Below are 13361 nucleotides of genomic sequence, written 5' to 3'. Positions count from 1 at the left end.
CTGCCTGCCTCTCCTCCTCTCTCCCTCTCCAAAAAAAAAAAAGAATTTTTCCATCTTAATGTCTAAGTATTTATATATTTCTTTCAGATATTTTTAACATTTAAACATGCATTAAAATTTCCTTGAGTTCATGTTGAAAGGCAAAAACCTGCACTTTTCCAAGTTCATTTCCTTATACCAACACTGTTGATCGAATAATTCACCTTGTCCACACTGATATATGATTCCTCAATAATCTCCTGAGAGATCACTAAGTTTACCTTATGGTTTTTATTCAGTTCTTTGCATTGAAGCTTTGGTGACTGACAGCAGAAATACACCAAGCTACTCCTTAAAATCCCCAATAATTTTCTATTGCTTTTAGGATGTAAGGCAAAGTTTAATTCATGGATAAAAGCTTCCATCCTGTCTGGCCTATTACAATTATTCATCCAGCCTGATTTCAATTATCCATCCTCTTGCCTTGCTAACCTTTCTGTCTCACTATCTTTGGACATGGTGTTCCCATAGTATAGACTCTACTTTTCAGTACTAATTCCTTGTTAAGCAGAATCTGAACAATCACCACTTGAATGAGTCATATGGTTATTATGGTACTCTGTTCTTTTCCTTTTAATCTATTATCAGAGTTCTATCTGTATTTAAAGCATTTAATGTCTAGTTCCACCATTAATCTGTAAGCTTCCTGAAGTCAAGATTAGTTTTTTACCTCAAAACTTGTCATAGTACCAGGCATATGGTAGATCCTCAATAGGATTATTACATTATTCTCTCTATGTATATTAGCTGAATGGATAAATTAATACATTTAAAGAAATGTTAATGTTTACAAATTTTTTAAAATGATGTTTTTAAGAAAATACCTTATGGCTATTACTGAGGATTTCCTCTTAAAACCATTCTTTTTTTTTTCTTTTTAATTTTTAATTTTTTTTATAAACATATGATGTATTATTAGCCCCAGGGGTATAGGTCTGTGAATCGCCAGGTTTACACATTTCACAGTACTTACCATATCACACACTCTCACCAATGTCCATAACCCCACCACCCTCTCCCTACCCCTGTACCCCATGCCACCCTCAGTTTGTTTTGTGAGATTAAGAGTCTCTTATGGTTTGTCTCCCTCCCAATCCCGTCTTGTTTCATTTATTCCTTTTCTACCCGGCAAACACCCCATGTTGCCTCTCAGCTTCCTCATATCAGGGAGATCATATGATAATTTTCTTTCTCTGATGGACTTATTTCGCTAAGCATTCTTAATAAAAGCTCACATCTGTTTTTAAATAATAATTTCTGATAAATTCTTTCTTCATTATTTGGTTTGGTCTTTTAGGTTCACCAGGCAAGCCAATGTATGAAGCAAATTACTCTGAAGTGACTCAATTTGTATTCTTGGGACTTGCTACCTATAGACCAGTGCAGAATTTTCTTCTTGCCTTCTCTACAGTGTTTTATGTAACGATTGTTTTGGGAAACCTCCTTGTGGTGTTTACAGTGACCTATGACCCTTACTTACATTCCCCCATGTACTTCCTTTTAGCCAATCTTTCATTTATTGATTTGTGTCTTTCTACCTTAACGGTTCCTAAGATGATATCTGATCTGCACTCAGGACACAAAACCATATCCTTTCAGGGATGTGTTATCCAGATATTTGTCCTTCATGTCCTGGGTGGATCAGAGATGGTGCTGCTGGTCGCCATGGCCTTGGACAGATATGTGGCCATATGTAAGCCCCTCCACTACCTGACAATCATGAGCCCACAGATGTGCATTTTGCTTCTGTCTGGTGCTTGGGCTATTGGCCTCATACATTCAATGGCCCAGTTGGCTTTTGTTGTCCATTTGCCTTTTTGTGGTCCTAATGAGATAGATAGCTTTTACTGTGACCTTCCTTGGTTTATCAAACTTGCCTGCATGGACACCTACAGAATGGAATTCATGGTTACTGCCAACAGTGGGTTTATTTCCATGGGCACCTTTGTCTTATTGCTTATCTCCTATATCTTCATCTTGGTCACTGTATGGAAACATTCCTCAGGTGGTTTGTCTAAGGCCGTTTCTACTCTGTCAGCTCACATCACCGTGGTGATTTTGTTCTTTGGGCCATGTATCTTTGTTTATGTGTGGCCATTTCCCACTGTGTCAGTGGATAAATTTCTTGCCATTCTGGACTTTATGATTACACCTATTCTGAATCCTATTATCTACACATTGAGGAACAAGGACATGAAGATGGCAATGAAAAGACTGCATAGTCAAGTCCTGAATTTGAGAATGATCTCCTAAATGACTTGCGAGAAAACCAAGTGGTACCTTCTAAAAGTAATACTGTATGCATAAATGTTAAGGATTATATAATATCTTAAAACAGTTAATTTTATTTCAGCAGTTCAAAAACTTCTTGGGTAGTTTATTCTATGCTAATGGCCAATAGTGTGAAAATAAATAAATATATACACACATATATATATGTATATATATAAAACTATTTTGCATATCTTAAAATTTTACAATACTGAAAATACACATTTTGTGTGACTTTCATTTTGAATAGTCCATAGAATCTTGGAAAGTTTTATGAATTTTAAATCACAGTACTGTGTGTAAAAAATTTTCTGTGTTATTTGGTTGGAACATATTCTCATATAAAGAGAATGATTGGTTCTTACACCTTATTTTTGGCAAGCAAAGTAGGTTTGTTTTTAAGTTGATTCAAGTGTGCTTTTGCTTTTTTCTTTCCTTTATTACTTATGTTAACAGATAGACTCTGTTATTTGAATATAATTTTTGTCATAGATTAAATATTATCTGATATTCAACTATGCAGAAAACAATAAAGTGGACAAAAATAGTTAAACAGTTAATAATATTTGACAGCATGTGAGGATCTGTTTTCTAAGAGGGAAAAGTTAAATCCTCTTCCTCTCAACTTTGCTTTTAACTATTTCCTTTAAATGTGTGCTGACATTAGAAGGACATGAATTAAAAAGTAACACTCATTAAAGAGAATAGAACTAGGATGGGATTTTGGAAGTGTTAAAGGGAAGGAATTCAGATGTAGTATTACTCAACCATGGATACAATGCAGTACTGAACACCACTCCATGTTCAAGCATGAAGGCTGTGCTTTTAAGCTGGCTGGCCTGACAGTCCACTAACGCACAAAATACAACCATGTGTTTTTCAGCTTTGGTTTTTGAAATTTTATTTTTATATTGAGATGGAATTTCCCTCCTTATGTATTTCATATTGTATTTCTCATTTATAGTCTAGAAGTAGATTGAAAAAACTTCCATATGTTTCTTCCTTTTATGTTTGGAAAAAAAATGATGATCTTATATCTTGTAGCTTTAAGATAAACATTCCTTCTGAGACCAAACATCTAAAGTCTTTCTAAGAAAAATTCCCCATGTAGAAAATTTCTCGAGGGTTATGTATGTATATGAGTATGTAGGTACCTTTTCATGTGGTAGCCTGAAAAGTCAGTTTAATTTCCTGTTAAAATCTATTTCTGTGGCAACTTGGGCATATGCTGTTAATGATTCTAGCCATGAAGCAGAGAAAAATTTATGATAATATTCCATCATAAATAAAATGTCATTAAATCTACAGTACAAGATATAGAAGAATATCTGAATCAGAAATTCAATATCTCTGACTGTAAATGACTAATAATTAGAAAATAAGATGTAAGAACCAACTTACACTCAAAACAATATTTAAATAAGACAAAATCATTTCAGAAATGACTAATAAACTACTAGGAATTCAAAAGAGAGCTGAATGGCCAAAATTATAATGAAGATCACAAGAAATAAGGATGAAAAGAACCAAGAAAATAACACCTAATTAAAAAAAAAGGTAAAAACTTTTCAGAGAGAAAGTCATATAGAGTGAGGCAAATGATATTCAATATTTGTATAATTTTTAAATGAGACAATATAATAGAATTAACTTTTCAAACTCATATTAATGTGTCAGAAGTAAAAGACCAGAATATACATAATGAAATAGCTTCTAATAAAGTTGGGAAATTTGGCCCCAGATGATTAAATCAAGGCATATTCTAATAATATTATTAGGTATTTAAAATAGAGTATCTTCTGAGCTTCCTATCAAAATAAATGAAGTACCTTAAATAGGAGAGAAAATCTGGTTTCTGACTTCTTTTTTTTTAAATTTTTAATTAAAAAAAATTTTTTATAAACATACAATGAATTTTTATCCCCAGGGGTACAGGTCTGTGAATCGCTAGGTTTACACACTTCACAGCACTCACAATAGCACATACCCTCCCCAATGTCCATAACACCACCCCCCATCTCCCAACCCCCCTCTCCCCAGCAAATCTCAGTTTGTTTTGTGACATTAAGAGTCTCTTATGGTTTGTCTCCCTCCCAATCCCATCTTGTTTCATTTATTCTTCTTCTACCCACTTAAGCCTCCATGTTGCATCACCACTTCCTCATATCAGGGAGATCATATGATAGTTGTCTTTCTCCACTTGACTTATTTCGTGAAACATGATACCCTCTAGTTCCATCCACGTCATCACAAATAGCAAGATTTCATTTCTTTTGATGTCTGCATAGTATTCCATTCTGTATATATACCACTTCTTCTTTATCCATTCATCTGTTGATGGACACCTAGGTTCTTTCCATAGTTTGGCTATTGTAGACATTGCTGCTATAAACATTCAGGTGCACGTGCCCCTTCGGATAACTACGTTTGTATCCTTAGGGTAAATACCCAGTAGTGCAATTGCTGAGTCATAAGGTAGTTCTATTTTCAACTTTTTGAGGAACCTCCATGCTGTTTTCCAGAGTGGCTGTACCAGCTTGCCTTCACACCAACAGTGTAGGAGGGTTCCCCTTACTCTGCATCCTCGCCAGCATCTGTCATTTCCTGACTTGTTAATTTTAGCCATTCTGACTGGTGTGAGGTGATATCTCATTGTGGTTTTGATTTGTATTTTCGTGATGCCCAGTGATGTGGAGCACTTTTTCATATTCTGTTGGTCATTTGGATGTCTTCTGTGCAGAAATGTCTGTTCATGTCTTCTGCCCATTTCTTGATTGGATTATTTGTTCTTTGGGTGTTGAGTTTGCTAAGTTCTTTATAGATTTTGGACACTAGCACTTTATCTATTATGTCGTTTGCAAATATCTTCTTCCATTGTGTCAGTTGTCTTTGGCTTTGTTAACTGTTTCCTTTGCTGTGCAAAAGCTTTTGATCTTGATGAAATCCCGATAGTTCATTTTTGTCCTTGCTTCCCTTGCCTTTGGCAATGCTCCTAGGAAGATGTTGCTGTGGCTGATGCCCAAGAGGTTGCTGCCTGTGTTTTCCTCAAGAATTTTGATGGATTCCTCCTCACATTGAGGTCCTTCATCCATTTTGAATCTATTTTCATGGATGGTGTAAGGAAATAGTCCAATTTCATTTTTCTGCATGTGGCTGTCCAATTTTCCCAATACCATTTATTGAAGAGGCTGTCTTTTTTCCATTGGACATTCTTTCCTGCTTTGTCGAAGACTAGTTGACCATAGAGTTGGGAGTCTATTTCTGGGCTCTATGATCTATATGTCTGTTTTTGTGTCAGTACCATGCTGTCTTGATGATGACAGCTTTGTAATAGAGCTTGAAGTCCAGAATTGTGATGCTACCAATTTTGGCTTTCTTTTTCAACATTCCTTTGGCTATTCGATGTCTTTACTGGTTCCATATAAATTTTAGGATTATTTGTTCCATTTCTTTGAAAAAAAAATGCATGGTATTTTGATAGGAATTGCATTAAATGTGTAGATTGCTTTAGGTAGCATAGACATTTTCACAATATTTATTCTTCCAATCCAGGAGCATGGAACATTTTTCCATTTCTTTGTGTCTTCCTCAATTTCTTTCATGAGTACTTTATAGTTTTCTGAGTATAGATTCTTAGCCTCTTTGGTTAGGTTTATTCCTAGGTATCTTATAGTTTTGGGTGCAATTGTGAATGCTATTGACTCCTTAATTTCTCTTTCTTCTGTCTTGTTGTTGGTGTACAGAAATGCAACTGATTCCTGTGCATTGATTTTATATCCTGACACTTTACTAAATTCCTTTACAAGTTCTAGCAGTTTTGGAGTGGAGTCTTTTGGGTTTTCCACATATAGTATCATATCATCTGCAAAGAGTGATAGTTTGACTTCTTCTTTGCTGATTTGGATGCCTTTAATTTCCTTTTGTTGTCTGATTGCTGAGGCTAGGACTTCTAGTACTATGTTGAATAGCATTGGTGATAATGGACATCCCTGCCGTGTTCCTGACCTTAGTGGAAAAGCTTTCAGTTTTTCTCCATTGAGAATGATATTTGCAGTGGGTTTTTCATAGATGGCTTTGATAATATTGAGGTATGTGCCCTCTATCCCTACACTTTGAAGAGTTTTGATCAGGAAGGGATGCTGTCAATGCTTTTTCAGCAACTATTGAGAGTATCATATGGTTCTTGTTCTTTCTATTATTGATGTGTTGTATCACATTGATTGATTTGTGGATGTTGAACCAACCTTGCAGTCCTGGAATAAATCCCACTTGGTCGTGTTGAATAATCCTTTTAATGTACTGTTGAATCCTATTGGCTAGTATTTTGGTGAGAATTTTTGTATCTGTGTTCATGAAGGATATTAGTCTGTAGTTCTCTTTTTTGATGGGATCCTTGTCTGGTTTGGGGATCAAGGTAATGCTGGCCTCATAAAATGAGTTTGGAAGTTTTCCTTCCATTTCTATTTTTTGGAACAGTTTCAGGAGAATAGGAATTAGTTCTACTTTAAATGTTTGGTAGAATTCCCCTGGGAAGCTGTCTGGCCCTGGACATTTGTTTGTTTGGAGATTTTTGATGAGTGTTTCAATCTCCTTACTGGTTAAGTGTCTGTTCAGGTTTTCTATTTCTTCCTGGTTTAGTTGTGGTAGTTTATATGTCTCTAGGAACGTATCCATTTCTTTCAGATTGTCAAATTTGTTGGCGTAGAGTTGCTCATAGTATGTTCTTATAATTGTCTGTATTTCTTTGTTGTTAGTTTTGATGTCTCCTCTTTCATTCATGATTTTATTTATTTGGGTCCTTTTTCTTTTCTTTTTGATAAGTCTGGCCAGGGGTCTATCAATCTTATTAATTCGTTCAAAGAACCAGCTTCTAGTTTCGTTGATTTGTTCTATTGTTTTTTTTTTTTTTTTTTTTTTTTTTTTGTTTCTTTTTCCTTGATTTCTGCTCTGATTTTTATTATTTCTCTTCTCCTGCTGGGTTTACATTTTTGTTTTGTTTTGTTTTGTTTTTTCTTGTCCTTTCTCCAGCTCCTTTATGTGGAGGGTTAGGTTTTGTAATTGAGACCTTTCTTGTTTCTTGATAAAGGCTTGTACCACTATATATTTTCCTCTCAGGAATGCCTTTGCTGTGTCCCACAGATTTTGAACCATTGTGTTTTCATTTTCATTTGTTTTCATGAATTTTTTCAATTCTTCATTAATTTCCTGGTTGACCCATTCATTCTTTAGAAGGATGCTGTTTAGTCTCCATGTATTTGGGTTCTTTCCAAATTTCCTCTTGTGATTGAGTTCTAACTTCAGAGCATTGTGATCTGAAAATATGCAGGGAATGATCCCAATCTTTTGATACCAGTTTAGACCTGATTTAGGATCCAGGATGTGATCTGTTCTGGAGAATGTTCCATGTGCACTACAGAAGACTGTGTATTCTGTTGCTTTGGGAGGAAATGTTCTGAATATATCTGTGATGTCCATCTGGTCCAGTGTGTCATTTAAGGCCTTTATTTCCTTGTTGATCTTTTGCTTGGATGATCTGTCCATTTCATTGAGTTGAGTGTTATAATCCCCTACTGTTATTGTCAATATGTTTCTTTGATTTTGCTCTTAATTGGTTTATATAGTTGGCTGCTCCTATGTTAGGGGCATAGATATTGAAAATTGTTAGATCTTCTTGTTGGACAGACCATTTGAGTATGATATAGTGTCCTTCCTCATCTCTTATTATAGTCTTTGGCTTAAAATCTAATTGATCTGATATAAGGATTGCCACCCCAGCTTTCTTTTGATGTCCATTAGCATGATAAATTGTTTTCCACCCCCTCACTTTAAATCTGGAGGTGTCTTCGGGTCTAAAATGAGTTTCTTGTAGGCAGCATATTAATGAATTTTGTTTTTTTATCCATTCTGATACCCTGTGTCTTTTGATTGGGGCATTTAGCCCATTTACATTCAGGGTAACTATTGAGAGATACGAATTTAGTGCCATTATACTGCCTGAAAGGTGACTGCTACTGTATATTGTCTCTGTTCCTTTCTGATCTACTACTTTTAGGCTCTCTCTTTGCTTAGAGGACACTTTTCAATATTTCTTGTAGAGTTGGTTTGGCATTTGCAAATTCTTTTAGTTTTTGTTTGTCCTGGAAGCTTTTTCTCTCTCCTTCTATTTTCAATGGTAGCCTAGCTGGATATTGTATTCTTGGCTGTATGTTTTTCTTGTTTAGTTCTCTGAATATATCATGCCAGTTCTTTCTGGCCTGCCAGGTCTCTGTGGATAAGTCTGCTGCCAATCTCATATTTTTACCATTGTATGTTACAGACTTCTTTTCCCAGGCTGCTTTCAGGATTTTCTCTTTGTCGGTAAGACTTGTAAATTTTACTATTAGGTGACGGGGTGTGGACCTGTTCATATTGATTTTGAAGGGGGTTCTCTACACCTCCTTGATTTTTATATTTTTTCCCTTTGCCCTATTAGGGAAATTCTCTCCAATAATTCTCGCCAATATACCTTCTGCTCCCCTCTCTCTTTCTTCTTCTTCTGGAATCCCAATTATTCTAATGTTGTTTCATCTTATGGTGTCACTTATCTCTCGAATTCTCCCCTTGTGGTCCAGTAGCTGTTTGTCCCTCTTTTGCTCAGCTTCTTTATTCTCTGTCATTTGGTCTTCTATATTATTAATTCTTTCTTCTACCTCATTTATTCTAGCAGTAAGAGCCTCCATTTTTTATTGCACCTTATTAATAGCTTTTTTTATTTCAACTTGGTTAGATTATAGTCCTTTTATTTATCCATAAATAGCTTTTATCTCTCCAGAGAGGGTTTCTCTAATATATTTCATGCCTTTTTCGAGCCCAGCTAGAACCTTGAGAATCGTCATTCTGAACTCTAGATCTGACATATTAGCAATGTCTGCATTAATTAGGTCCCTAGCCTTCAGTACTGCCTCTTGAACTTTTTTTTTGTGAAATTTTCTACCTTGTCATTTTGTGCAGATAAGAGTATATGAAGGAGCAAATAAAATACTAAAAGGATGACAAAGACCCCAGGAAAAGACATTTTAACCAAATTAGAATAGACCCCAAATCGTTGGGGAGAGAAAGGGGATAAAAAGAGGTTCAGTGGAAAAAAAAAAAGCAATTAAAGAAAATAAAGAAAAATATAAAAAAGAAAAATATATGTATATTCAATAAACTATTTTTAAAATGTTAAAAAAGAAAAGAATAAAAGTTTAAAAAAAATTTAACCAAAGATGAAAATAAATTAAAAAGAAAATTAAATTAACTGCAAGACTAAAGAATCATGGGGCAAAAGCCATGAGTTCCATGCTTTGTTTTCTCCTCTCTGGAATTCCGCTGCTCTCCTTGGTATTGAACCTGCACTCCTTGGTAGGCAAACTTGGTCCTGGCTGGATTTTTTGTTGATCTTCTGGGGGAGGGGCCTGTTGTAGTGATTCTCAAGTGTCTTTGCCGCAGGCAGAATTGCACTACCCTTACCAGGGTCTGGGCGGAGTAATCTGCTCAGGTTTGCTTTTGGGAGCTTTAGTTCCCTGAATGCTTTCTGTAGATTTCTGGAGGATGGGAATAAAAATGGCGGCCTTCCAGTCTCTGGCCCAAAGGAGTGGAGAGCTCGGAGTCACACTCCTCAGTGCACTCTCATAGAACAGCACCCAATCACTCCCGTCTCCCTTGCCTCTAGCCGCGCTCCGAGCTCACCCAGCCTGTGACTGGTTCAAGATAACCCAGAGCTGAGAGCTCACTCCTCGGCTCTGTCTCTGTAACCAGCTTTTCCTCTCTAATACCTGCAAACTCTACGACACTCAGACACCCCCATCCTTCTGTGACCCTGTGGGACCTGGGGCCATGCTGTCCCTATGTGGGCCTCACCCCACTTTAGCTTCTGGAGAAATGTCCCTCAGCGGAACAGACTTTTAAAAGTCCCGTTTTTGTGCTCCGTTGCTCCGCCACTTCCTGGAAGCCAGCCCTCCCCCTGGTCTATCTTCCCATAGCTTTGGATTCACTTCTCCACCAGTCCTACCTTTCAGAAAGTGGTTGATTTTCTGTTGAATTGCTGTTCTTCTTCTCTTCGATCTCCCCTGGTTTCTGACTTCTTGGTAGTAGCATACAAAGAAAGGTGGCAACAGTGGAGCTATGTTTCCAAATCTATCTTTCAATTATATCATGATTAAAGAAAAATGATGTCAAGTATGCAAGCTTTTGAACAATGTTTTATGTATAGCAAACAACAAAACAGATTTATTGACTGGCATTGAAAAATGTTCTATCTAAAGCAGGTCAAGTGGTAAAATACAATAATTGAAAATAATAATTATCAAAAATGTAACCACACTAAGCTATATATGTTGGTTCTATGAATGTTTATCAGATTTTTTAAACCAATAATAGAGAATACAGTTTTTCAAGTATACATGTAACATAACTGGAAACACTAGTGATTGATTATTTAATGTCTAATTCTTTCACTAAGGAGTATACTTCCTGAAGACAGGTGGGAGTTCTATGCCAGAACTTGACACAGTATCTAGTATATATTGGGTATTTTCAGTAGGTGGTCAGTGAAAGCTAATTGAATAAATGAATTATTAGAGGCCCTTTGTGCCTGATAATGAAGATTGTTTCCAATTGCCCACCGTTGGAAACCAACTGAGATCTTTAAACACTTCTAACATACTGAATTTCAGTTTTTTCTTTTATGTAAACACAAAATCAATGGACAGAGGAAAACAGTTTGTGGTGACCTTTTATAACTTTTGGACCATGCAACAATTCCTATTTTCTTTTCTATTTCTTTAAGCATTTTCATCACCCCAAATAAACCTCATACCAGTTAACAGTCCCAATCCCCTTCTCCTCACATGTCATGGCAGCTATAAATCTTTCTGTCTCTATGGTTTTGACTATTTTGGACATTTCATATAAATGGAAGTGGCTTCTTTCATGTAGCATAATGTTTTTAATGTTTTCTCATTCCTTTTAATGGCTGTAAAATATTCCATTATTTGACTATACCACATTTTGCTTATCTATTTATCTGCTGACAAACATTTGCTTTGTCTCTACTTTTTGGGTATTGTGAATATTGTTTCTATAAACATTTGTGCACAGTTTTTGTTTGTTTGTTTGAACATCTGTTTTTAATTCTCTTGAATAGAACTGCAGGGTCATATAGTAAATTCATGTTTAATATTTTGAGAACCACTAAACTTTTCCACTGTGACTGCACCATTTTACATTCCCACCAGCAGTATGTACGGCCATCCTAATTTCTTCATATCTTCACCAACATTTGTTATTTTATTATTTTTTCATTATGGAAAATGTAATGAGTGTGAAGGAAAATCACATTTTTTAAAGAACTTATTCATTTATTTGAGAGTATCTGAGAGAGAGAACAAGTGGTAGGAGGGGCAGAAGGAGAAGCAGACTCCCTGCAGAGCAAGGAGCCCCATATGGGGCCCCATCCCAGGACCCTGGGTTCATGACCTGGGCTGAAGGCAGATGCTTAACTTATTGAGCCACCCCGGTGCCCCACATTTTGGTTTTGATTTGCCTTCCTTTAGTGACAATAATGTTGAGCATCTTTTCATGTGGTTTCTGGTTGGCCACCTATTCATTCTCTGGAGAGAAATGTCATTTCATATCTTTTGTTCATTTTAAAATTAAGTTGTTTGTGTTTTTATTATCGAGTTTTTAAAACACCTTTTTAAAAAAGATTTATTTATTTATTTTAGAGAGAGAGAGAAAGAGAGAGGGCATGAGTATGAGGAAGGACAGAGGAAAAAAGATCTTAAGCAGACTTCCTGCAGAACTGGTATGGGGTTTATTTTGGGTGATGAAAATGTTTTAAGAAATAAAAAAGATGTGTTGTATCACATTGACTGATTTGCGGATGTTGAACCAACCTTGCAGCCCTGGAATAAATCCCACTTGGTCGTGGTGAATAATCTTTTTAATGTACTGTTGACTCTTAATCTCACAAAACAAACTGAGGGTTGCCGGGGGGAGGGGGTTTGGGAGAAGGGGGTGGGATTATGGACATTGGGGAGGGTATGTGATTTGGTGAGTGCTGTGAAGTGTGTAAACCTGGTGATTCACAGACCTGTACCCCTGGGGATAAAAATATATGTTTATAAAAAATAAAAAATCAAAAAAAAAAAAAGAAATAAAAAAGAAAATAAGAATTGTTGCATTGTCCAAAAGTTATAAAAGGCCAACACAAACTAATTTCCTCTCTTCATTGATTTTGTGTTTACACAGAATTTTGTTGTTTGAAGAATTGCAATTCAATTTGTGAAATTAAGGGCATTGCTTTGTATTTAGAATTAGCATGCATAGAGCCTTCCAAACTTCCAGTTATTTCCCTGCTTTGTTCATTAATATGCAACATAAAGCAGTAATTGTACAAAGCTTACCGGGGGCCATCTTAGTGACCAGCCAACTACCCTACATAAGTAAAATACATGGTACCATCTTTTAAAAAAAACACCTACCCTCTTACATTTTCTCTAAATTAACAAGTACATTCTTAACAACCCTATAAGATATACAGATGAAAAAGAAGTTTGCTTGCCTTTCAGTAACTTATTCACTTTTCACTTTTGTTTTTGTCCAAGGGATTATTCATATTTTAAGAAGCTCTACAGGAGGCAGTAGAACATTTTATTAAAGGACCTCTGAAATTCTTAACTCTAAGGCTGAGATTTTTCACAAAGGTAGTAATGATAACTTTGGGATTAATAAAGTTGAAAAATTAGGGAAAGGGCACAAATGAGTTACTCTCTAAGGAGTTAAAAATACATTAAAAATACATACACATTTTTCATGCTTTTCTAGATTCAATGTTTATCCATTAAGATTTTTTATTTTTTAATTTTTTTAAAGATATTATTTATTTATTTGACAGAGATCACAAGTAGGCAGAGAGGCAGGCAGAGAGAGAGGAAGAAGCAGGCTCCCTGCTGAGCAGAGAACCTGATGTGGGGCTTGATCCCAGGACCCTGAGATCATGACCTGAGCCGAAGGCAGAGGCTTAACCC

The 13361-nt window shown here is 35.9% G+C and overlaps 1 protein-coding gene across 1 annotated transcript; it reads left to right on the top strand.

Annotated features, from left to right (window-relative positions):
* The first annotated feature begins 1353 nt into the window (after positions 1-1353).
* On the top strand, positions 1354-11588 carry LOC131835272 (olfactory receptor 4F6-like). The gene is made up of 2 exons (XM_059179634.1): positions 1354-2265; positions 11571-11588. The coding sequence occupies exons 1-2, from the start codon at positions 1354-1356 to the stop codon at positions 11586-11588; spliced, it is 930 nt and encodes a 309-aa protein (XP_059035617.1).
* Positions 11589-13361: the final 1773 nt, after the last annotated feature.

Source organism: Mustela lutreola, chromosome 7 (genome assembly GCF_030435805.1).
Source record: "Mustela lutreola isolate mMusLut2 chromosome 7, mMusLut2.pri, whole genome shotgun sequence".
In the NCBI taxonomy this organism is placed as follows: Eukaryota; Metazoa; Chordata; class Mammalia; order Carnivora; family Mustelidae; genus Mustela; species Mustela lutreola.
This window is presented reverse-complemented; position numbering and strand designations above follow the sequence as displayed.